Source organism: Athene noctua, chromosome 11 (assembly GCF_965140245.1).
Source record: "Athene noctua chromosome 11, bAthNoc1.hap1.1, whole genome shotgun sequence".
Classification (NCBI taxonomy): domain Eukaryota; kingdom Metazoa; phylum Chordata; class Aves; order Strigiformes; family Strigidae; genus Athene; species Athene noctua.
This window is the reverse complement of record NC_134047.1, coordinates 25,392,227-25,419,023: the sequence shown is the minus strand read 5'-3', so window position 1 is coordinate 25,419,023 and position 26,797 is coordinate 25,392,227. Positions and strand designations below refer to the sequence as shown.

The following is a 26,797-nucleotide window of genomic DNA, read 5'->3' as shown; positions in this document are numbered from 1 at the left end:
TGGATTTTCTTTAATTGCGATACATAGTTCTCGATAGCTGTTTTTTCTGTGCACTTTGCAGCGTAACCTACTTGCTTTCAGAAGCTTGCTGTTCTCTCTGGAGAGACTGATGTCATGATTCCCTTGTAGGCGGGGAATCTGTGGCGGGTACAAAGTAGAGAGCAGGAAGCTCAGCAAAAGCCTCAAAACTACCTATTTATGAAAATATTTTGCATTATATCAGTAATGTATGAATGTCTTCTGTGAGAAAAGAAAGTCTGGATGTTGATACCTGCCAGTTTGAGTTTTAACCATACCACTCACTTTAGTATAGGTAATTATGGCAGCTGGTTTTCCAGCTTGGTCCATATAGCTTTCTCCTGATGCACAATATTACCTTCAGTCTTGTTCTGCTGTGATTTGTAATAAGACTCCAGAATAGAATCTCATCAGCCTCTTTGGTTTGTTTCTGAAGGTTTCTTTATTACAAGTGGAGTAAAGAAGTGTATGTTTCACTTGTTTGTTTGTGCAGCTTTGTCACTATGATGTGAGTGTGTAGGAGGCATCTGCCTGTCAGCCCTACACAGCCTCTGAGAAATTGCTAGGCTTTGATGGAAAACAGGCCTTGGAAGACAGATAAGAAGCTGTTAAATTGTGCCAAGGTGGCAGGAAAAAACAACGGACAGCTGCAACGCTGAACTGTGGAAAAGTACTAAACTGTGAGAAGTTACCGCCGCATGAACAGCCTGTGAACAAGAAGGTGACTGGTCTGCACAGCGTGTTACAGTGGTCTAGTGCTGATAGGAGGAAGGATTGATAGCTGTCTAATTGCTGATTTGCTAATTATGAAGTAAGAGCTTTGGCGAGAGCATAAGTATGTACTATTGTAATAATAAAGGGTCTTTCCTTTTGCACTTCAGTGGAGAGTCTGTGCCTCAGTTGCCACATGAGTGCATCAGTCAAGTTCATGATGTGATTTACTGGCCTTGGGCACAGCCTTCTTTGCTCTGTTTATTTGATGGACTTATGAACAGAAACTGGAGGACTGAAGTCTTTGAGAAGAAAGAATTTCAGCTTATGCTGCAGTGCCCAAACTGAGACATCAGATGCAAAATTGAGTCAAAGAAAGGGATATAGAGTTGCCTAGTATGGACTTTGCAGTAGAGAAGTAGAAGTGGTGAGTTCATGTGTTGAAGTTGAGAGGGGAAGGAGAAAGGAGCTGGTCAAAAAGAGGGCCATGAAAGACTGAGAGTAGTAAAAGTGCAAAGGTGGAGTAGGAGCCTTTAGACATATTGTGGGAGATTGAGCCAAGAATGACAGTATTCCATGGTGCATTTCTCAGAGGAGCAGAGGGGCCCTGAAGCAGAAACAAATCCAGGGCAGTTCAGGAAGGTGATTTAAGAAGGTCCCAGGATTGTTCTGGTTTCTGTCCGTTGCCTAGAGAATTCCCAACAGAAAAAGAGTTCACCCTGCAGATGGGGGGGTTGCAGGTGCATCAAAGGCAGCAGCCATGGAAATGGATCCCTTGGAAATGAGTGAAAGTACAGGTTGAAAACATGTCTGCCAAGTGAAAGGCAAATGTCAAAAATTACTTTAGCCTTGATCTTGAAGAGCCAGGCAGGTGACAGTGAATTCTAAAATACCTTTCAGTGTTATGAGAATTCTCCTGTTTCTTCTTACAAACTGCCAGGAAGTTTGTGAAGGAAGAAGTTAAGACTTTAGAAGGTGAGTATGTGTCATACACTGCATTGACTTTGGGTCCTCAATTCCAACTCCAAACAGTGTTTTTTTTGTCAAGTTGCACACCTCACAGTGATACTGTGTCAGCAGTTACGCTGAGGTTTTGAGGAATTAAAAATCTAAAGTTAGTGCAGAGAGTAAGTGCTTTACACACACTTGCACAAGAAGTTGTTTCCAGAGTAACACAGATTCTGTAATAGAGGTGAATGGTCTGTTAAGGTCTTATGGATTTATTAGATGATTATGTGTTCTGACTTGTACCATAAGTTACTGGCTGGGCTCTGCTTAAAATATACCTTCTTTTGTGACTGGCTTTGAAGTTGCTGTTTTATCACATGTTTTTTTACTTCGACCATCTTTGCAGTATGGGAAACTCACTGTTCAAATTATCATTAACATGATAATTTTCTGGTTTTTTCACTCTTGTAATTCTAAGGAGTAATGAGCAAAAGCCGACCCATTGTCAGCAAACAGGGCTGAAGTAAGCTTTCTTGGGTGCCAGTGCTTAGCTTTTCTAATGACTCCTGTCAACAGCAGGATGTTATTTGAGGTTGCAGAGGCCAAGTTGGGTCTCTTTTTTGTGTATATGCTCTCTGCTTTTTTTCAGCAATACAGGTTTTGTGTCATTAGATTCAGAATTCAGTAGGCTTAATGTCCACCTTAAAGGGGTTTCTGAATGACTGCTCAGTTGGCTTATGGAGGATTGCTTTAACAGGATTGCGTTGGGTTCCTTGATGATCCATTTCTGAAATGTCCTGCACTCTGACCAAAATGCTACAGAGGTGTCCCAAGGTGTCTTTCTCATGTGTTGCATAAGGGCTTTGCAATATCTAAACTTAAGGGCATTATTCAGTGTGCGTGCCTTTCCCTTGGTACTTACTAGTATGAACGCTGCTTGACAAGTGGTTATTCCACTGTGCTGGTCTCAGAAAAACTTATAGGTGTGTTTGCAAGAAACTGCAAACGAACTACTAAATTGTGATATATCTGACTTAGTTCTGTGTGGGGCCAACTCTAGAACTTGTGCATTAATCATAAAATCACGGAATGTGTGACCTGAGCAAGCTGCCTACTGTTGAGTGAGAAACGTTACACAATGGTTGTCATGTCACTGTTCATCTGAGCCCCGCATCTGGTATGCATCTTCACCTTTGCATATGTATGAGCATTTAAGGGAGAACTTTTCATTGTGGAAGTAAATATGACATAACGCAGGTGGTCCATCCAGGTTTCTGCCATGTTGTGAGTGTGTGCCTTGCCATTGGGTCTGGTCCTGGCATTGTGTTCAGATCATGTTTCTCAGCCACCAGAAAGTGCTGAACTGTAAGAATGGTTTCAGTGCAATATGCTTTTCTTTTTGTCCCTAGTCCCACTATGCTTACCTAAAAAACAGCGATTTCTTGTCTCATATCCAGAGCCCTGGTACACAGGGCTTAGACTGGCTGGATGAGGTGGTCAGTGCATGTGTGGTGCTTCCAGGCCACTGTGCTGTTGCCAGTGATTCCTGTCAGTAGTTCTGGGACAAGAGCGTTGACAAATGCCTTCTGTATTCTTGAAGAACTGTGTAAATATATATCAGTTTGTTATACAGTAACATTACTCTCAGCTCATAGCAGCTTTTCAGATTAAAGGGAAAGAATATGCCACGAAGCCATCCTCTAAGACCTGCAAAACTTGCAACTGAGAGTTTTGCCATTGCTTTGCGATTGTGATACATTGTTTTCTAAGCTCTTTGAGTTGAGAAAGAGGAGCTTTATTTGTGACTTAACAGTAATACAAGCTATATTGTTATTCTGATGTGCATTTAGTTGACTACACAACAGTTTTAGCTGATGTTTCATGCTGATAATTTTGAAGTTTTCTGAGAAAAGAATAATGAGGGAAGAAGCACTCAAAATGCACATTGGAAAGTTTTCATTGAGTACATGAGGCAGTGGGGGCAAATGAATGGCTGATACATTGAATGACTCTTATTCCCTCTTTCTATAGAAAATTGTACTGGTAGAGTTAAAGAAACTGGACTGAAACTGTATTGCTACAGTTTAGCAGTTTTAGACAAGATTGGTGTTCTGTGGCATTTTCATGTTTATTTCGGGCTAATAAAATGTAGAATTGACCAGTATGCACATGACTTGAAAATTACTACCATGACTGTTTTAATGCGTGGTGTTCTTCTGGAGAGACAGTTTATGTTAAATCCCTGCTGTCTGTTCTAGAATTAATTGCTCTGGTTGGTTTGGTGACAAAGCTCCCACAAACTTAATTGCTTCCTCCTCCCCTTCTCCCACACCAAATAGTATATACTGCAAAGTATAAATTGTTCTTTTTGTTTTACCTTTACAGCATTGATTGCTACAGAGATCAAACAGGAAGTTCTTGAGAACTTTCTGAGATGGAGGGGGATGCCAAGTCACCCATGATGGAAGAATAGTGTTCTCTTACTTAAAGAACAGTTTTTCTAGAGGTGTCTTGGATAGTCACCGAGTGGTTTCTACTAGGAAAACACATTTATAAACCAGCTTAGGTGAATGTCTGTCAAGGTTAGTATAGTTTCTGTTAGCGATGTGGACTAGAGTTCAGAGAGGAAGCTTATCCTTAACTGCTCTTGTTAAAGCAGATAGCAGGGTTTGGCCTGATGTATTTTCTTTGCTGCTTAATTTCCTAGGTGCAGTGTCAAGCCAGGAGATAAGGATTATATCCAAACTCATCCAAATTTCACATCAGAATAATTCATGCAGTTATGTGTCTTTGTGTTAGTATGCCTTACTACCAGAATGGTGCGTATCTCAGACATGTATTTCAGCTGCTTGCATCTCTCTTTGTTACTGTAGTAGTGACCTGTTCTCTTTGATCAGTTTTGTTTAAGGTGTTACAACCACCCCTCATGTTTATGTATTAACTTAGGTTATGTCCTTGCAGAAATACTTAGTTGCTTACTCTTACCTTCCCACACTTTACTTTTTTCCTCATCCCCCTCAAATAATTTGTTTTACTTTAACAAGCTTTAATTCAAAGAACAAGCTGAATAAAGCAGTGATTAAAGTCAGTATCTCTTTATGTGGTTGTAACCTTTTGGAGGAGAAACAAATACCCTGCTGTGGTTTGTAACATTTCTAGGATAACTCTGGGAAAATATTTGTGATGTTTTGTGTATTTTTTGGTTTGTTTTTTTTTCTGTAGAGTTGTGATTTTGACAGCTCAACACTCAAACTAAGAACAAGTTTTTTCATTTCTAATGAACATTATTTGATGCCATGGATATCTGAAATATTTAATTACGTTGTCACAGATAAATTTTTTTTATCTTTTCTCAATATTATTGCAACATATTTCTGTGTTCAGATTTCATGTAGAAACAGTGGTGTACAGTGCTAGTGCAAGTCATTCCCAAACAAGGAAGATACTCATGATATGTAAATTACTTACTGAGTTATTACCATTCCTAGCCAAAGCTATTATAGAACAACTAGGAAAAAATCTACTTTGTCACAGATGTGCTGTCTAAAGGTGAAAATAAATTCATGGTAAGGGTTTTTTTGGAGGTGAAGGATATGGGGGAGGTTATATCTCATGACAGAAGTTTAGATGTATTTATGAAATACGTTGTTCGTAGATTTTGGCAGTTGCTGCCTGGTGTGTCTCTTTTAAGGGTTTCAGTATTAGAAAATCTACAGATATTTTTGTAGTTGAAACCCACTGAAATCATGTTGACCATGTCTCTGTTTTGCCTAATGTTTCCCCATGTGCTTGGCACTACCTCATAATTTCTTAAGCCACATCATTCCTGTGTCCTAACCATCTTGAACTTGATTACATCATCATCATCCCAGTTGATGGGAGGTGGTGAATTAATTCCTTGGTTTGCTTTGCTTGCAAGCACTGTTTCCTTCACTTAATAAACTGTCTTCATCTCAACCCACAAGTTTTCTCACTTTTACCCTTACAATTTTTTCCCCGTCCTGCTGGGATGAGGGGGTGAGGCTTTGTGGGGCTTAGTTGCCTGCAGGGGTTAACCCACAAGAAGTGTGGCAGCCACCATATAGCTGCTGATTTCTGCAGTGGATTATTGGCAAGAATACCGCATTTTAACTGCCTGCAAACCAGGATCTCTTATACCCAGTTTCAGAATTATAATCTACTTTATAATGCTGTTTTGACATGAATTCTAAGCAAGAATGTAGCACTGTAACTATGCAGTTTAGAGCGCCAGTAATTTATCGGGCAAAGCAGTTGTGCTGCGTCTTTTTGACATGCGTTTCATTCTTGCATCAGCAGTTTTGGAAAAATAAACTAGGAGAGAATTCCAGAATTTGAGTACTTAAATAGTCAGTAAATCAAGAAGAACGTGGCTGAATTCCATAGGGCTTGTAAGTTCTTACTCGTCATCAATGTGTGCTTTTCTTTTACTCCAGGCTTGCACCCAAAGCTCAGTATTTCTTTGCTGTACTGTATTCCACAAACAGCAATGGTGTTCAGTCAGACCAGGACAATTTATACTCTGAAAATAGGCTTCGCAGTCAGCAAGCATGTGCTATGCCCCAGGAGTCCCTGGTCAGCTCAAGCCTTTGTGCAGAGTATTCATTCTAGTTGCACACCCTGTTATTCTCACCCCGGATACTTTTCTTCATGTGTTGGAAACGTTTCTGGTAAATACTGTAGTTTCTTAAATTTTTCACAATGTTCTTGCTGGTATTGGATGCCATTATAGTAGGGAGAGGCAGTGTGCTTACATATAGACAATGTTGTGGTGCCAAGAAGGTACACCTCTGGGGAGGTCATCTACTTTGGGGTTTCTCTGCTGACTAAAGACTGTGTTCCAGGCATCATGCACAGCATGCATTTTTTTTTCCCATTCTTTTACCAAGCTTATCTATGTCCTTCAGTTATTTTCTTTTGAAGGGGATGGGCAGGTGGGACTATCTGTCTATTTCTTTTGTTTTAAAATGGCATAAGTCTATAACCCCGAGGATGATTATTTCCGTGTTTCCCTTGGCACTAGTACCAAGCACCTTTATGAAAGTCTCTGGGTCTTGTGCATGTCAGTTTGACTTGCACTGCAAGAATAGACAAAGAGCTGTGTTTGGCAGGTCAGGGTAGCAGCGAGTTGCTCAGAATACTTCCCCAGGCACCTGAGGCAGCTGCCACATTGGGGAGGGTTCTACTGGGCGCGGGGACTGTTCGGTCAGTCAGTGGGGACGAGGGGCAGGACACCTGCACCGTGTTGGGAAGGAAAAGGGGGGTGTCCCCATGTGAGGCGGAGGTGGGCGCGAGCGGGGCACTGCAGGCGGGCAGCGTGTTGGCCGCTCCTTGGCCATCGCTGAGGGCCGGTGGGTGGTCTGGGGCCTGCTTTGTCCGTGATGTGCCACCTGGGAAGGCCGGCGTGGGCCGAGAGTGTTTGGGCCGGTGGATGCACCCAGACACACAACCAGTGATTGTGTTGGGGAGGTTCAGAGGTGGGGGAGGGCAGGGGTCGTGTTGTAGTAGTGGCCTGAGCACTCCCTCCGCAAAAGCTCTAAGTTCCACACCTGTCCTGATGTGCCCACCGTCCCATATCCACTAACCTCAAAACCCCCCACCAGCTCCTAACCCTTCCCCCAGCTCCCCATTAGTTACCTGCTGTTCATTGTAACAGCTTGGTTTTACTAATAAAAACACTGATTTCTCCAAGGTTTTCTAATGGGTATTACATGTGATCTGTCTTCCCCTCACCCCTAAAAATACCCTTTTTTCCTATTGGAGAAAAAGGAATTTTCAGCATCTTTTGGTGAACAAGACAATGGGTGGATGCATAGAGAATGTTTGCTTGTTTGTTTTTTGTCTCCTTTTCTTCTAAGCTATCTTTCAGAACACTCTGTCTATATAACTCTCTAAATGTACCCAGTCTGGTATAGTATCACAGTGCAAAATCCTTCAGAGAAAATGAAGATAAAATTATAAGCTAAGGAATAGCCTAAGAAAATAAAAGGGACAGAAAAAGCCAAAGAGAACACTGAAGGGCTGTGGGAAATCTCATCCATGGTGCAGGACACAGCATGGGTTTTCAGCACAGCCTCAGGGAAGAAGAAATGTGTTACTCCAGCTGATGGGATAATGGGCACTATTAATTACCAACGTTAAATATTGGAAGTGTGGTAAAAGCAGAAAGAACTATAGATGTCTGTCGCTCTGGCCCAGCAGATCATGGAGCACATGTAAAGCTTTAAAAATAAAACAAATAAACAAAGGCAAACTAAACCAAGAACAACAGAATACACCAAGAGGTTAACCTAAAGCAAACTATTTAGGCTTCAGTAATGGAATTGTGTAGCTTTGTGTAGCAAGAGGTTATTCCATCAATCACAGTTAAAGCTTTGAAGAAGAGCTCTGAAAGTATGATAGTCTAATTGGTCTCAACATTCTTTTTGCTTTGTTTTGCAGGGTAATCCTCCAAAGGGGGACACTTGAAGATAAGCAGCTGGACATAGTAATACAGTAGTTCATTTCAGTCATTTTCTTTGAGGCAAGCATCTAAGTATAAGGAGACGTATCAAAAAGGTAATAATTACATTTAAAACAGCAGGAAACTGGTTAAGTCCTGTCAATCTCCTAGGCAGCTAAGCATTGAAAGGTGGGTGAAGTGTTTCTATATGAAAGTTTTGAGAGGGAGTACTGAGCAAAAGAACACCAGAAGCTGCTTGGAGCTGTGACAGAACCAAGTTTTCTCATTGATTCAAACTTTTTAGTTTTTATTATTCTCTTTCAAATAGAAATGAAAAACCAAAGAATGATGACGTTTGTCTGAAAAACAGAGGCTATTTGGGGGATCTCTTTAGATATATGAGAGGGGAAAAAAGATGGAAATAAGGATGCAGAGGGGGGTAGTTTTCCAGTAGACTGAATACGGAAATGTACTGTTTTCATCCATTACTCTGAGCTTCAACACAGATGACTGTACTTATGTTTGGCTGAATTAAATCAGGTTTGTATCACCCATGAGACTATGGATTTAATGATGTTTATGTTAAGTGGAAATAATTTTGAAGCTTAAACCATTGGAAATGCAACTTCAGTCTGTCTCCTTGATCAGAATAGCAAACTAACAGAACTGTGATGCTGCAGACCTCTTACAGAAAACCTGTGTAGGAAATCTCTTCTAACTACATACATGTAATGTCTATCCTGTGATAGAAGTTTGTGTGTATTGGGAACAAAAAAAAAAAAAAGCCCTTCTAAAGCTCTGTTTCCATTCAGAAAATGAGTCTTTTAAATAGCTTTCCATACAAATTGCCATTTTGATGGCAGCTAGAAAAAGCTGTTATTTCCAATATTCTCTTCTCCTCCTCATCGTAGGAGCTACTGTGGTCTACTGGATTCAGTTACTGTTACACAGATAGGACAGTTCTGTCTTGGTGGCAAACATATAAAACAGTGCCAAGTAAAGAAGGGCAAAGAACAAACAATTAGACAGTGGGACAGAATAAGTAGGAAAACTCAAGTACTGCAAGAAACTGAAGATCTTTAGTGGGTCACAAATAGGTAGATATCACTGGTCTGTCAGTGTCTTACTGGTTTCTGGGAAGAGAGGGAAGTTAGAGTAAGGTTAGGGAGAGTGAAAGCTGAAGAACACAATAGTAGAAATTTTTAAGGAGTAGATTTAAGGTTTACGTGCTCAGATGCTTCCCCCCTCCCCTTGAAATATATTAGGTGATTTTTAATGCTACACTTTAATATTAGAGTTAGGAAGATCAGGGGGTTGGGAGCTCATTGTTACAGGGAATATTGCAGGGTTAATTCTTGGGAAGGTGTGAGTCAGTGCAGTAGCTTTGTGACTAATGGTATAAGTAATGTTACAGCTGGGGTTAGGATTAAGGAACTGGAAAGAGCATCTGGATGAACAGATTAGTGCACAATGTTTCAAAGTTTGAACAATTCAGGTAGCAGTAAACAAAGTCAACAGAAGTCAAAATAATTTATTTTTTTATCTTGGGATGGCTGTCATGGTACAAAGGAAGATCAGGGCAGTTGTTAGGTCTTGTTGGTTGAAGACAGATCGTGCTGCTTTTATATTTAACCAAGCTCAGGTTTTGAGCTCTGTGAGGTCTGGGACAGACATTCTTCTCTGTATACAGGTAATGCCAATGAAGTAGGTTATTTCTCAGAACTGTTTTCATTACCATGCAGTAGGTTACCTCTGCTGGCAGTGTACCTCATATGTGGGCTTTCCTGACAGAGCTGGGTTAGGAAGTGCTCCCATAAGATCCTCAGTCACCACTTTGAGAGAAGTAACTTCTAGCAAGCACTACCAGAAGATAAAATCTCCTAATGGCAAAGCAGGACTCTCTTGAAGACAGCTATCCCCTACCTTAAATCAGGGAGGGAATCATGTCTCTTGCTGCTTTCAGTTTAACTTTAGAAAGCAAAACAAAACAAGGTTCCTCAGTGGTAAAGAACTGTGAAGAATACATCTGGGTTTTGGCTTCTTGGCAATCTAGCACCTGACAGAAGGTGTTGGATATGACACTCTTCCTTAAACTGAAACCTGTCTGAGCAAGACTTGTTCCCATTTAAGAGTGGTTTGTTTTGAATTAGTTTAAATTGACTGGGAAGTGGTTCAAGCTGAAGCTCTGTGCATCTGTCACAAACTGAAATAAATGCCCCAGTCAGAGCTTTCAGTGGTTGAACTGCAGCAGAGGGACACAATTTCCTTGTTATTTTTCTGGGTCTGTTTGAGTTTCATAACTGGACACCTGCAAGTATAAATTAGGCATTTTTATGCTGCAAACTATCCAGTTTCAGTGGTAGCAAAGGATAGGTTTGTTTCAGAAACACTTGGTTTGGGGAATTAGCCACATTCTATAACTCTTAGGCAGATGCAGAAATCTTGGAGCTTAAGCACACAGAGGTTTGTGTTCCAGACATGTGACTGAGAAGTTTGGCTAGGTTTAAAACCTGTCTTTCTCTTTTTCCTTTCTATTTTCTAAAACTCATTAGAACAGATATTTACCCATATTTGCCTCCATAAAGTTTCTGTAAAGGTATAACAGAAGATTGCATCCTGTAAAATTAGAGAGCTGGATTTTGCCTTTTGGGATATGGCTGCTTCTCAGGAGCGTAAGCAAATAACAGATGTGAAAATACTCTGCAGGAAGAAAGCATGACATGAAACAAGTATTTATTAAAAAGGACTGTACAGACAACTTAAACAGGTAGCACACTGTTACTCCTACTGGGCACTGGAGTGAAATATTTAAAACACAGAAACCAGTGAAAACACCAGATATTGCTAAAATACCTAAATGCAAAAACGAAAACCTGTGTCAGAGAAATTAGAAAACTGTAAAATAAAGGAAAGCACTTTTCTTTATTTAAAGTGCTGTTAAAGTCTTAATTTCTTGAATAGCCTGCTATTTAGAGTAACACATCGATGGCTATTCTTTCAAAATTAGATTTTGTGACTTGAAGCCATGGACAGGTTCAGTCAGTGTCCTGTTCAGAAAACTGAAGTTGAATTCAGGAAGTGCAATTATTAAAATTTCACTTACATTTTCTTTAAAGTTAATGGGGTCCTTGGCACTAAAGTTTGAACAACTGATCTACCTCAGCTTGGGTACAAAGATTTCTGTAGCAAAGCCTTTAGACACAGTAGAGTGTTCATGTCCTTTCAGCATGAGCTTAAGGTGGGGGGCAAGGGGAGAAGCTTGTGTTTTGGGTTGGGGTTTTTTTTGCCATTTGGTTGCAGAACAGGATTATCCTTTGAGGCAAGTAAGGAACCAGAAACAGAACCTGAAAACCACCTATAACAATCCAGTGATTTTTGTTGTCACTTTAATACCCATTGGAAAGGGAATGACAAAGCCAGAGTTAAACTGCACTTTAGTAATATAAAAGTGTCTTCTAATAATTAGAATCACAGAATATCTAGAGTTGGAAGGGACCCACAAGGATCATCAAGTCCCACTCCCTGCTCTTTGCATGACTACCTAATGCTAAACTGTATGACTAGAGTGTCGTGAAGACTCTCCTTGAACTCTGGCAGGCTTGGTGCTGTTACTGCTTCCCTGGGGAGCCTGTTCCTGTGACAGACCACCCTCTCAGTGAAGAACCTTTTCCTAGTGTCCTGTTGCTGGTCACCAGAGAGAGGTCGGCACCTCCCCCTCCTCTGCCCCCCCATGAGGAAGTTGTAGACTGCGATGAGGTTCCTCCTCAGCCTTCTCTTCTCCAGGCTGAACAGACCAAGTGACCTTGGCTGCTCCTTGTAAGTCTTGCCCTCAAGACCTTTCACCATCTGGGTCACCCTCCTCTGGACACACCCTTAGTAGTTTGATGTCCTTCTTACATTGGGGCATCCAAAACTACACACAGTACTCAAGGCTGCACCAGTGCAGTGTAGGATGGGACAATCTCCTGCCTTGACTGGCTAGCTGTGTTATGCTCTACACAGCCCAGGACACGGTTGGCACTTTTGGCTGCCAGGGCACACTGTTGACTCGTATTCAGTTAGACTCATTCTCAGCAATGCAAGCTATTCATGTGGCAGAACTTTGTAAAGGATGTGAAAAAAGATTTGTAAACACCAGTACGTGATTGACACAAATACAGTAGGTCATATTCACATTTTTTCTTTTTTTTTTTTAAAAAACATACCTTGTTAAACACAAGGGCACAAGAAACTAGTTTAAAAAAGTAAAAATACAAAACTGCCATGCTAAATTAGTAAATGGTGCCTCCTTAAGCATACTCCAGTTTAGAGTTCTAGAGACCTCCCGAGAAAGCAGGAACCTGGCAATGTAACAGTAAAGCGAGAGCAGCTACAACTAACCCTATTTCAGAACTGTAAGTTGAAGTTTCTACAAATATATATCTTTCTATTCATGCTACTTCATTGCAGACCATTCGCCCATCCTCCATTGTCACTACTTTTTAAATTTATCTATGGCTGTCATCAAAGTATGCACGCGCTCTGGTGGAGTCTATGTACTGTCCTTTAACTCTGTGCATTTTCCCTTCAACTCAATCGGAATTGCTCTGACCAGGGCACACAGCATGTGGCTGCTCTGACACTTAAAAGTAGAATCCAGTATTTGTGTTAGGAAACTTGCATGATCATAGAGCTAGGGCACTACTGCCATTTGGAGCATGGGGTCAGGCTACTGACCTCCATTATTGCTGTCTCACAGGGACTGAATCCCCGTAATTCAGCTAACAGAATTTACTGCTCTTCACATATTTTCAGGACCGCAGGGTCCACATTCTGTCTCTGCTGTTGACAGATGCTTAGCTATGAAACATTAAAATGGGAGAATATCAACTGAACTTGGCATAAATTATAGGACTGTATTCAATAAAATACTCATGTACTTTGTGACAGAGGTGGGAAATCCATGGCAACGCATGTGATTTGGCCAGTAAAATTGGTTTATGTGGCTTTGTACAGTCCCCAGCATTTGGCAAAGTTCTGACCAGAGACACTGGGCTTCCCTGTCCTTCCTATTTAACAGGCAAAGTTCTCAATATAACCACTCTAGCATAACAGTAGAAGAAAACCTGGGCTAAAGAGAGAATGTATAGAGGTGGTCCCTGTCTCCTGAAGTTAGTGAAAAGAATATTTAATAGTCAAGATCAATTTAGATGGCAAAGGTGGTGACAAAACTGGGATTAGAAATGAGTAAGTTTTAAGCCTCGGTTCTGTAGCTGGCCTGCTGCCATCGTCCCCATTGGAGGAACTGTTGTTACCTAGGGTGAAACAAAGGGAAGACACGAATACAGGGAGCAGTCTAAAGGATCCTTTAGTAAAGGCTCTTTTGGCACACATACAGAGCAAGAAAAAAACATGGGATGAAATAAAGCTTACTTGAAAATGACACATTAAAGATACAAAAATGGGAGGACGATGACACCAAAGCCAGGCAGTTCTGGCAAAATATATCATTTTTAGTTGATACTGCTCCTGGTGCATGTTCCTAAACTCTCCTGTGCTCCAGTGAAGGATATGTCTGCCAAGGGAGATTCTGGCTATAGAAACCAGGAGTAGATGATGTGCAGAATGGCCCGTGTTGCAGTCTGTGTGCATAGAGATTTGAGATCTTCCATGCATGTTTCCTAGAGAACCACAGGCTGGTTAGCCACAGAACCTAGAAGGACCATTAATATAGTTCATCTGAGCCTTGTACTTAAGTACTTAAGTCAATCAGTCTTCTGACTGCTGAAAGTAATGGCATATTAAGATGTTAAAGCATCACAAATTACATCATTTTTAGAAATTCATACACAGCCAGCAACTTGATCCCCCTTCCAAATTTTGTCAAGTCTGATGGAATGGTGCAATCAAACTATAGTAAGTCAGAACTCACGTGTGTCCTTAATGCACCGATTTCCTGTGTAACCAATTTCTCTTTTTTCCCTTGTATAAAAAGAGCTCTATTGGATACCCAAACCTATGCAGTCTTACTAGCTTGGAAAAGAAATTGTTCTTCAGTGAAACAAAAATAGACAGCCTGCTATTTCAGTATTTCAAATAGTCTCCTGTTACCAGGAGAAAGCAGAATAATCTTTTAGTAACATCTGTTTGTAAAAAGAGAACATAAAAGCCTTTGTGGTAATTGCATTTGGCCAATAGGAACAGCCTGGCATTTAGGATACCTGCATGAGAATTCCACGTTGTTTAGAAGTCGAAATGATGGAATGATTGGAATGTTAAAGTGTAGCACCAGTAATACTTACTTTCCTAAAACCAAATCCTAAGGACTGGAAGGAAATTAAGACAGAACAGGAACATTGTGCTTACTTTGCGTTAAATAGAAAAGAATGGGTCGGTCATACTTGAGTCTGCACTTCAGTAAAGTCTGGCCACATTTGCAGTTCTACCGGAAGGGTACTGGAATAGATCACGTGTTTGCTTGTCAATCTTCTGGGCTTCATTCATCCTGTTTCCTCTTGGGCTTTTTGGGATTCCGAGATCGGCTCTTTGCTTTGCAGAGTGGACATATGGGCGCGTTCCGATGAATTTGTTGGTGACACGATAAACATGCCTGAAATGTGACATTACAGCCTCTTATTACAAAGGTTTAAGTTGTTACACTGGTTATTGAGTATCATGTTCTAAGTTACAGTACAGAAAAAAATAGCTAAGGCTTCTTGCGTTCAAAGGCAGACCAATGCTACATTCTACACAATCCAGATCTCTGGACTGTACAGTAACTTCAACCGAAACACGAGAGTATCTCATTGAATTGAAACTACAGTTCATCAGACCCATGGTTCAGGCATGTATCAGTAACTAACATTAAATACTACTTCGTGTTAAATGTTCCACATCTTTTTAGGGATGTTTACATGTGTAATAGCTCACTGAGTCAGAGAAGTTACAGAGAAGGCTAACTGCGAAGTCACAGAATTCAAGGCAGGAGCATTCAAGCAGGTTAGATGGCTTCCACATATTTAACACAAGATGCAGAACTCTGCCCTTTTGCTCCATACTAAGCCCTTTAACTTCCATTTAACTGAAGCATATTACATTCAGAAAGGCTTTTTGATGGCCTAACTCCAGATAGGAAGTACATAACTATGGAGTATACCTACATCAGTTTGCCTCCTTAGTCAGTGAATCTTTGGAACTTGGGTGGGATGAATACCCCTATGGAATTACTTGACTCTTTTTACTGACTACAGAAGGAGCTGAGTAACAATGTCACTTAAGTGCCTGTGGTTAGGTTAAATTAATCCAATTGAAGATGTCAAGAAATGCAGAAACAATCACCTTTCCTGGTAATTGTACCACCAGTGATTACTCTCCCTCATAAAATATGTGCATTACTTCAAATTTGAATCCATTTGGAATTAACTCCCAGCTATTAGTTTTTCTTTTGCCCAGCATTTTTTTTTCTTGCACGCCTTTCTCCCACATGAAACACAAGAGTGGGTAGTGCCTCTATCTCTGCTGAGAAGACTCGAAGTTGGAAAGGAGTCGAATAACACAGAGCCTTGTCCTTAACGCTTGATGACTGGAGCTAGTGCTTTATATCTACTGGGGTTGCTCTTGATTTGAACCACCACAAGAAAAATCAGAATCAGGACACATCATTTTTCCTCTTCATAAATACTGATCAACTTAAGAAACAAATCCAGTGACAAAGGAGAAAGCCCAGCGCATTCCATCTCCTGACCTTCATGGGAGGTGGCTGCTGTCTGAAAGTCGCTGTCTGTCTGGTGTCTTGTTTCCTTGCCACTTGCAGCTGTTGGGCAGCTGCTGCAGCTGCAGCCAGAGACTCTGGGATGGGAGGCTCCTGTGGTTCTGTCTGCCATTCTGCTTTCTGCTTTTCAAAGTAGCTAGAGAAAATAAAAACAAATTAAAAGTATAAACATCTTCTGGAGTATTCTGTTAGTTTGTAAGGGATATTTTGTGTGAATATATAATGGGTTGCATTTCACTATCATGTTCCTCCACTAGAGTCAAATTGCCTACACCACTTGGACTAGTTCATATATAGAATTGGTGGTATTTTTCTCTGCATTTCTGCACTTCAGCCAGATTCCAGGTTGTCAGCTCCTAAGATACCCTGATGTACAACTGGATATAAATCTAATAGGATGGAAAGCGGACAACATATATATTTGATCCTTAATAGCTTTAGATGCACCTTTTACATTTTAACAATGCACAATTTAGTTTTCACAATTTATTCTGTTAGAGGAGTAACTTTTGTATGCAACAGATAATACATTCTTTGTAGTGCCAAGGTGCTTGGAATGGAAAACAGCATTTCTGAAGAAGTGCAAAAGAAATGTTGAAAACTGTGTGTCTATGAAAATGATGCCAAATGTGCTGGGCGTTAAGTTTCTTAAAACATCATTTGCATTTAAAACTCATCTGTTAAACAGAGGACACTGTTCTTTGAATAGTAGCTAATTCTGTCCCCCACCTAGGTTATATCTAAAAATGAAACTCTTATTATCCAAATCTATTCCGTATCTACGGTAAACTTACTTGTTGACAGTCACAGGTGTATGGCTAAATGCCACTGCCATGTGCATGCAGCAGAAAGTAAAATTCTGACTAGCAGTAGCACAAACCAACCGAAGAATACTTGTTTTGTATCCCTTTCCTGTAGTGCCTCCTATCTCTGCTTGCTAAACAGGTAAAAAAAAATATTTTCAGGAAGAAAAAATTTGCTAGAAAAAGCAGCATATGGTATAAAAATCTAGAGAACCAACCACCCTTGAATTTTGCATGTCATATGTAGAGCTTGCAGCTTAGAATAATCTAAATTTAACTTCCAACAAATTCAAACTGAATGTTAGCAAATATATGTGCTCCCACATCCCTTTTTTATTAACTTTTGTTTTTCATGCTTAGCTTTTAAGTTCTTTCTTCCACCTACCAACAAAAGTAAAATGACAGAACAACCAGCAGAATCTAGAGAAGGTATAAAGCCAGATGATGCTTGCTTCGGAGACTTACTCAAGGGACAGTTTCTCTTCCTCCTCACACAGATCTGGCAGCCTCTGCAATCCCAGAGTCATCCGCAAAGCATCTACATGCTCCTTCAGGGGTTTGTACTCCTCATGTAGGCGACGAGTAGATTCCAAGAGCTTGTTGAGGTCGTTCTCAGACTGCTTGATAGTATTCTCCATCTGAAACAGGAGAACAGGCATACTTTTAAAGAACTGTCTCAAAAGTGGTGCTCTGACTGAGCAAGAGACATCAGAAGAGATTTTTCTTACTAAAGTTGGAAGAGATTTGAAACGATGCAATAGTAAAATACAGTTAAGATGCTGGGAGCAGGAAAACTGGGCAAGGAAGAAGGAACTGAAAGTGACATACAAGATGCATTTTCATTTTAAAAAGGCCATATATGAACTGAACAACAGAAGAAGGTAGACGAGCTACAGATGAGTCACCAAGTGAAGAGCTATGGAAAACTATCAAGGGACAAAATTAAAGTAAACTAATTTTCTGTGTTTCTAAGATACCCGAACACTGACGGTTAGAAGTTATCAAACAAGCTAGGGAAAGGTTCCTGCTTCTCTTACTGCAGTAAATGGGAAAAGCAGCAGAGAAAAAGACAAACTGAGAGGGGAGAGGGAAGAGGGAAGGATGAAACAGAGACTGAGGTTATGCAGCTGGGTAGGGGAAAAGACATTTCAAGTGATAAATAAATGCAGTCTGCACATCCAGTATGTAGCTTATATTTGTTTACAACATTGGAGCTTTTTTTCTTCTGGTGCAAAGCACGGTACCTTCAGAGCTAGAAGGCACTATGCAGTCATGTAAGTGCTCTAACAGGGCATAAAACCTTCAGGTTTAAAAATATATTCCCCGTTTAGCCCCCTAATTTTCTAATCTTCTAGTAACTGTTTTATTTGTATTAATTCCTTCAGGCTGGTGCTTCTTAATGTTTGGTGGTTCCACTCAGTGATCAAGGTCAGCTCTTCCAACAAATATATTTCCTTAGAATCTCTTTTCTTTCAAAAAACTCCAATCAAAAGTCCCACCTAGCTGCCAAAGTTTCTGTTTCCAGGTGCTAAATGAGAAAAGACTAACAGGAAGGAAAGTTTTCTATGGGACTGCCAGAGTGGTGTTACTGTGGCTACTGGTAAAGTTGTGGCTACAGTGGGCTTGGTTCTCTATCCTCTGGATCCATATGCTTACTATGCAACATTACAAAATACCCTGCCCGACACAGACAGGGAAAAACAATTATCCTGAGGTAAATTTACTTTGCACTCTTTGTAGGATCCTGAGGTGGTGTTGTAAAGTCCAGATTATTGAACCAGAAATGCTTCACTGATGTGCACAATTCCACAACCTGTGGAATGATTCACAATACAACTGTGACTTAGGTTGTCTGCAGCTGGGCTGTTGCATACCACATTAATATCAGCATGGATCAGCCGCAGCTCCTCCACATGGGCCATCTTCTCTTGCAGCAGCAGGTCCATTTCCTGTTTGTATTCTTTCAGGTGCCTCTCCTCAGACTCCAGGGCTTCAAATTCTGCTTTTAGTCGTGCCTTTATTTTTTCCATCTGCAAAGTCTTATTCCTGGATCCCAGTGATAATTAAAAATACAGAGAGATGACAGTAAGTCACTGCAACATATTTTAGCGAGGTGTCACTGTGTATGTGAATAGATGGAAGAAGGTATAGCAGTAATAGACAAGGGTGAGACTAAGCGTGAGAAAGGATGACGTGCAATGAGAGAACTGAATTCTAATCCCAGCTCTTTTGCTGAGCTTTTCAGCGCTATGAGAATTCTTATACTGAATTATGAAATCAACAGAACATTGTCAGACTTTGTAACTGTAGAATCAGAGAATTTGTACCAATAGAGTTCTACTGCATCTGTTAAATTAAACTCTAGTTTCAAGATAGAGAAATCCAGAAAATCTAGGAGGTTTAGCACAGGATTCTGAGAAATGTAAAATGACTTGGAGGAGCATTATAGTGTCATATACACTGACTAAAACTATGCAGACAGTAACCTGAACTGCTAAAACACTAACTTCAACATCAGGTTAAAGAAAATTTCAGAGCAATGACATGACAGAATAGTAAAAACTCAAATTACACTGGCCATCCACATCCCACTTGCAAGTAACTCTGCATTCTCTCGGTTCCTTCCAAAGATCCGGCACCCGTCACATATTTGTAAATGTTTCTGCCCATACCTTGCATTCTGATATTTTTTTTTCATTTGTGCCAATCCATAATTCCATAGCAAAAATGTTTAGATACTGAGTTCTTATTTCTCCTCAAAGCTTATAATCAAGGAGTGTGAGTTTCAGCCATCAGACAGTTTTGAGCAGCAGAACAGCCTACTGCTGTTGTGATTCAACACCTGTCCAAGCTGTTGAACAGAACAAACAAACTGTTCTTGGTCCTGCGATTTAGTTAATGAAGAGGCCTTAGTTATTTTTTCTGTACTGGAAGTTAGAATATGGCACCAATGTGTCAGTAACACTTAAATGTTTCTAACAAGAGGCTGCAATGTCACACTTCAGGCATGTAATCAAGAGTTCCAGAACTCCTTGCTTTAGCTTGTGTGAAACGAGGATGTCACATTCCTTTTTAGTCACCTAACACCTAGTACAAATAGATCCAAATAGATTTCCAAGTGCACTACTAAATAACATGGTAGACTTCCTATAGGCAGGATGTAAGAGGGAGATGAGGAAGAAAATGTTTGCATTCATGTTTGAATATCCTGTTCCTATCCCAATGCAAAGTGGGGTGAGTTTGGTTCAAATTCACTGTAAGCAGCAAAGCTGACTATAGAATAGTCTGTAGATTACAGGAAACTGCCTACCAGATTAGCAGTGAGATCCCAGAACAGGGATTTCACCTCGATCCTAGAACTGGGTGTGTGACTTCCCTTCCCACTAGGCCCAGACTTGCTCTCATTGAAGCAAGCAACATGGGTCTGATGTTTTTAATGGGGGCAGAAAGCACTGAGCCCCCCGGATGGGAACTAGTCTTTCGCTTGCTTCTAGGAAAGGGGATTCCTAAACCTCTGTGGGACATTTCTTCCCTTTACAAACTGTTTCCATACCCAGTCCCCCAGGGGAAACTGCTCCCACAGCACTGAGGAATGGATCGTTTATCTCAGTGTTATTCTATATGATACTTGTAAGAATAGGAGAATATATATATCCTGCACTTAAAGAGAGCTACTCTTTTCTCTCACTCCAATCAAAATTCCCAAAGAAATTTTAAAGCTAGCCTGAGGACTCTTTCAAGTATATGGCAGGTGTCTGTACAGATTTTATTCTTGCTTTCATTTGACTGAAGCTCACCCTCTCTCATCATCCCCGTTGGGGAGGCTCTAATGTTGTGCCTGTGAGTCCTCCTCTCAGTCCCCTTGTTTCTGTTTCCCCATCAGTCTTTGTGAGTTCAGTATCTGCCTATGCACCTAGTTTTGGTAACCTTTCCCTGAGTGCGTGAGACGTTACTGGCACAATGGACTTCCACCATTTGCTGAAGAGCATGGGAGAAAGGAGAGTCAGTCCCTGGGCCAACTAATTATGGCTATATATTCCAAGCATTACAGCCAGTAATGTTACCAGGGTTCCTCCCTGTCTCACTTGAGGAGTTTATAAAGCTGAGAGAGATAAAAACGGTATCATAAATAACTTCTTCAGTGTGTACTGAGAAATGGGCTGCCTGGTAAGGATAAGATGAATGAAGGAGATTAAAAACAGAACAAAAAAAAAAAAAAAAGAAGGTCAGAGGGACTGCTGCTTGTTTCCTCAGAAGAAAATAAGACTAAATTCTGCTTTGCATTATTTCCAGTGATTGCACCCCATGACTGTTAAGAATACAAATACCAGACCAAAAATAGATACAGAAAAAGCCCATTACAGGGTTGCATCAGAGGTCACTCAGAGACATTTACAGGTATTGTGGAAAATATACTTAAAACCAAATTTGATAAAATTCACTTGGTAAGTATGATTGTTGTATCTGTGCTGCAGCTCACCATAGAGTTGACCTTGTTTCATATAGTATGTTTATTGTAGAAAATACGAATTGTATACCTGTGAGCGTATACTTATTTTAAAAGGTACACAGTCATTCCAAGTTTGGAAAAGTCCGTATCTCACCATTAAGAGTAAAAAATAGCTGACGAAATAATAAGTCAACCAGTAAAAGTTTTATGAATGAAGTGCAGAAGACTGGATGTAGATAGAATTCAAGTATGTAGCTACAACAGTGTAAACTTTAATGTCACTGAAGGTGTTCTGTCATTTACTATACAATGGCATATCCTAGTTTAAATGTAAATATTGGACGTAAACCAGTAAAAGAGATCCTCTTTACCTTCCATTTTAAATGTGGCAATAGCTCACTAAAAAGTACCATCCAACCATCTACCCCTGTTTTCATCAAGTCTCATTGTTCCCATTTACTTATTTATTTAGTCGTGGCAGCTTTGATTACTGAAACTGGCAGTTATTTGTCCCCAGTTTCCTCTCTTGTATTTATGGCATGCATTCACCTCAGACAATGGAAATAGATCAGTTTCTTCACTGTTACTAGTCACTGGCTGCCATGGTCTGCCAAATTGCCACAACAAATGAATTGCAGGGGATTGTTTCAGTCCAAATGATTAGATTTTGATATTAGGAAAGAAAAAGTGCACACAAATTAGAATTCTTCCTACTAGCATCAGGCAACATGCAGTAATATTTTAAAACAGAAACCATGTGATTTCTAGACTGCCTGATTAATTCTGCCCTCATATTCTTTTCCCTTCTATTTAAGTTCTTACACTGCACTGGTAACAGTATTTGATAAGTGCATCCCAGTAGGGCATTAAGCAGTGAAACTAGCATCTGTCATCAGTAAGTTCACTCTCATTCTCTTTTATCTCCTCCCAGTCAGAACAGAGATTGAATCTTTAGGCATGTGTTTAATTTTATGACTGGGGTTATTTCTGTGGAACTACTCAATGCATAGAAATAAACACGTGCAGATGTGTTTGGATTATAGGCATATACATACATTTACTGACTGCAGTATTCCATTGACTGCAAATTATATAGATACAGGTCTTCAAAAATCATACTCCAGAATCCCTGCAAAAACCCAGCTGAGCTACCTTTAATCAGTGATAGAGAATGGGCAATTTCTTTGGTTTTGAGGGCTTTTTTTCTCTCTTCCAGTAGTATAATACATGGAATGCAAATTAAAATAAAGGTGGCCAAATCTATCAAATGTGTGTCTGTAAAGATAAGAAATTCTCATGTTTATCTTGAAATAAATTCTTCATAGAATGCAAGCTCCTTTTAAAAGATCAGGGATGAAAACACAGGTTTACTTGATCAGATTTTGTTAGAGGCAACTCAAAACTGACATCAATGTTGCAAGTAGGATTAACTTTTTGATGCTGATTTTTTATTTAAAATACCTTCAAGCAACTTTCTTGATACTTCACTGTACACTAAAGCTAGTAACGTCACCTTTACAGTACCTTACACCACAAATAGCAAAAGTGTCTTAATTACAGTTTATGAATCAGCTTTGAATATATTCTCAGAGAATGCGCCATACATTTCCAGATACAGGATATGAGTCTCTGAAAAGATAGTTTAATGAGATATTTAAATTGTTACGATAACTGGACCACAAACTGAAGTAGGCCATATTTAGAGCTGTATTTTAAAACAGAGCCTGCCTAACAGTTGAGTGGAAAAGCACTGTTCTTCATTTCTTTCTACAAATAGTTTTGGGATGCCGGACACACAACTATTTTTGCTGTCTCTCTCTCACGCCCTGCGGCATTGTGTGAAGGCGGCCGAGGCCCATACGCCGCTGCCCGATCCACCTCTCCCATACGTAAACTGTGCTTCTTGGAGGTGCCGTTACCGGCCAGTGTCCGTGACCACCCGCACGCACAGCCGGTGGCAGCGCCTCTGTGCCCGGCCTCTCTCCCCGACAGCCCCTCGCCAACTGCCGGGTCCCAGAACAGTCCCCACGGCCCGGGGCTCGGCCTCGCGCCCCACTGACAGCTCCACAACCGCGGCCCTCGGCTTCTCCGTAACGGGTCTGGGCTTCGCGCTGCACCAGCTCCTACTGACAGAGGCGGCTCCGGCCCCATCCCCAAAGCCACCGTCCCGAGCCGAAGCCGCCGGGGTGGGCGCGCGCGGAGCCGCTCAGCGCCCCCCGCTCCACCGCGTCCCGCCACGCCCGCAAGGCCCTGCCCCCCCGCAGGCCGCCCGGCCCGCCGCCTCGGGGCGGTGGCCAGAAGCCGCGGTCGGGGAGCCCTCCGCGGGGCTTCCTCGCCGCCTCCGCCCCCCGCGCAAGCGGGAAGGCCGGGCGGGAAGATCCAGCCGGGCGCCGGCGGAGCTGCGTAACGCGCCCAAATTCCGGGCACGGCCCCCGCGCAACGCGAGGCCCGGACCGCGCACCCTGACCGCGGGGGGCGGCCGCTCCCGCGGGTCTCCGCCCCTGCGCCTCTCCGCGCCGTTCCTCGCCCGGCGGCGCCGTACTCCGCTCTCCGTGCATCCCCTTCCGTCCCCAGCCCGTCAAGGCTCCTGCCGGGGAGCGAGGGGGGCAAAACAGCAGGTTTATGACGGAGAGCCTCAGGAATGAGAAATAATAATCCAAGGACTTAAAAAAACCCACCCGCGGCCCGACACCACGCCCCAGCTCCGCGGGGCCGCCGCGTCCTTCCCACCCGCGCGCTCTTCCCTTCGCGTGTTCCCGCTCAGGGCTAATCTCTGGGAAGGCACGACCATTGTCGCCCCTCACTGCGCATTCCAGCGGCGATTCCCAGCAGCAGATGCTCCCTGCCTACTTAGAAAAACGTATTTTCGGCTCTCATCATAAAGCCCTGCGTGGTTTTCTTTCCCTCGGTAGCACAATAGCTACTTAAAGACAGACGCAACTCCTCCGCTCCCCCCAGGAAAAAGCTGCTTCACGTAGCTGATGTGGCACAAAGCAAACATACCTGATCTCCTTGATGCTCTCGAGTTTGCACATAATTTCTTGCTCATCTGCCATGCTTTTCACTCCCGATTTAAACCTCCGGTGAAATGGACAAAATGCCAGGGGAAAAAAAAGAAAAAAACATACAATAGACACAATGTAGTCACCCCCTCCAAGCGTTCGATCTCTGAGCCTGTGCGGCAGCGCCAGTGGGAGCTCTGGGACTTGGAGTCCGGCTGCCCGCCGTTGCCTCGGCAGAGAGACGGCGGGAGGACCACAACACCCACAAGGCAGAGCAGAGCTTTCCTGCCCTTCTTCCTGCAATTACATTTTAAATCAATTTGTCACACCTCATTATGTCAAAGGTTGTTAGGAGTGCAAAAAGCGCAGAGGCTTCCTCCCGAGATCTGTGCGTTGTTTAGCATTTCATTAAAATCATCGAATACGCGCTAGGAGACTGCTGAATGAGCTCGCGATTTTGATTTAAAACTTTGATACAAAGGTATGCCGTAGCCATTATTACTACCGTGCTGTTTCCTACTAGATGCTCTGAGTGATGTGACTGTGTTTGGAGTTCGGAAAAAAGACATATTTTGTTCCTTAGGTTTTTCTTTTTTAGTTCTGCTACTATATATAGCACTTGTAACTGGAAAAGAAAAACTGAATGTAAATAAAACTGTTGGATTGAGGGAAGTGACCATTTGTCTTTCTACGGACATTCTAGCCAAAAATATCAGAGCACTTCACAGAGATTGATGAATAGACTCACTGTCTTTCCTCAGCCAGGTAATTCTTTTCATTCAGCTTCTGTAATGCACTAAGTACTATGTTTTAAGTTATGAAAAAAACCTGTTGTATCTCAATACTTTGGAACGTCTCTTCCAGGCTCTGTCCTAAGGGACCCACAGTGTAAATTCATGATCCTTCACCTGTTTGCTGGGGTTTATCAGCTCTGATGATCATGCTGGGCTGAACGGTCAGCACATTCAAATGAATGTTAAGCTCGAGGTCTAGGCAGTCAGTAGGGAAATCAGATTATGAAACATAAACTTCTGTGTGTTACAAATGCACAAAGAGCAGTACCGTAGTCTTAGCGAATATAGTGGACCACTCATCAAGTCAGTAGTGTGAGGCTGATGAGAACAGGTCAATTATTCTGGAATATATTACATAAATGGAATATGGAAGGCACTGGAAGTACTTAACCTCTGCTCAGCACTGATCAAATTTGCTGGTGGTTGGTCTGGGGCTCTGAAAAGGAGGTGAAAAATAAAAATAGACAGAATGCAGAGAAGAGCAATGAAAATAGTAAGAGTTTTGGGGAATTTGGCTGAATGCAAGACAGTGTGGCCATATTTATATGGCATGTAGTAGATCTGCTTGAGTTAGGGCTTATGGTTGCAGAACTGAATGCCTTGAGCCAATTGTATCTACAGCTGCAGACTGAAGGGCAAGTGGTCCCCCTCATGTATGAATATCTGTGCCTGGAAAGCTAACAAACTGCAGTATGAGGTAATAAGCAGACAGTGTGAGCCGTCGGGGTGTTGTGCTCTGGCTCCAGCACTAAGCAAATAGGATGGTATAGATGTAGCTCATAATAATAATAATAGCCTTTCAGTGTGAAAAAGGTATTAGAGGAGCCATCAGAGCAAATAATCTGCTAGGTCAGCTGAGAAGGAAGTCTAAAAAGTAATCTATTTCCTGAGTAATAGAGAAAGTTTAGGACAGGTTTCAGTAAAATGTCCAACTACAGAGTGCTTCACTGGGAAGGGTCGTCTGGGAGGTGGAAGAGTCTCCATATTGCTTTTAAGAACTACTTAGGTAAAGGTGTCTTCATACTAATCCAGCTTCTGGAGCTTCTTGCTTTGAGGTAGGGGTTTTGAGCTGATCGGGGTTGAGCTATCCTTACAAATGGTAACACAGCCCGCCACTACAGTGACCTAGTCCTGCTTCTTCAGTGACCCCTTAACATGGCCAGGGGCCTGGGGACTGGATGAACTGCAACACATGAGCATGAATTTAAGTGTCTGCATTAGGTTCTCGGGTCAGAGAGTGCACTCTTGAGAAGGCTGAAAAATGAAAGAGTGTGGCCTGGCAGAGGAGGACCTCTCACCAGGAGTCACTGAGAATGAAAAAGGGTAGGCAACCAGGAGGGCTTGTCTGGAGAAGGGATGGGGCCTGAGTCTGGAGTGGCAGCTGGGAGGAAGGCAGGCAAACAGATCTGAAAATAAAGCTAATTTGGAATTTTTGTCCACTCAAGGCTTCAAAGGGGGAACTTCTAATTCTCTGTAAATATTTCTAGTCCCGTTCATTTATTTTAAAGAAACTGAGGTGTGTTCTCATTCAGTTGCTGATGCATTTATATCAAATCTTGACCATAACTTTCCCATTTATTGCCATGATAAGGAATCGGTCTTCTCTTGTGCACTCAGCTGAGCTAAAACTAACACTGCAATAAAAATATCACTTGCTACCTTTGGAAATTACATGCATGGTCTAAAACAAATACAGAAAACCTACTGAGAAACCAGGCACAAAAATGAAAGCAAAAAAAGAAAACCACTAAATGTTCTGTGTAACAAAAGAGTTTTAGGCCTGTAGAAGGGAATGTGACAGGCTAGCATTCCCTCTGCCTTCTCTGGAGTTCTTCTTAAGAAGGAAGAAAAGTCTTAAATT

General features: G+C 41.7%; 1 protein-coding gene across 2 annotated transcripts; it reads right to left on the bottom strand.

Moving 5' to 3' along the window:
- Nucleotides 1–10,853: 10,853 nt before the first annotated feature.
- ZC4H2 (zinc finger C4H2-type containing) lies at nt 10,854–24,315 on the bottom strand. 2 transcript variants are annotated; one of them, XM_074915200.1, is made up of 5 exons: nt 24,144–24,315; nt 18,565–18,736; nt 17,156–17,328; nt 15,861–16,023; nt 10,854–14,726 (listed from the first exon to the last, which is right to left on the bottom strand). In XM_074915200.1, the coding sequence occupies exons 1-5, from the start codon at nt 24,194–24,196 to the stop codon at nt 14,613–14,615; spliced, it is 675 nt and encodes a 224-aa protein (XP_074771301.1). In that variant the 5' UTR covers nt 24,197–24,315; the 3' UTR covers nt 10,854–14,612. The 2 variants fall into 2 exon arrangements, with proteins under 2 accessions (XP_074771301.1, XP_074771302.1); XM_074915201.1 differs by lacking the exon at nt 24,144–24,315 and adding an exon at nt 23,602–23,753.
- Between the last annotated feature and the right edge of the window lie 2,482 nt (nt 24,316–26,797).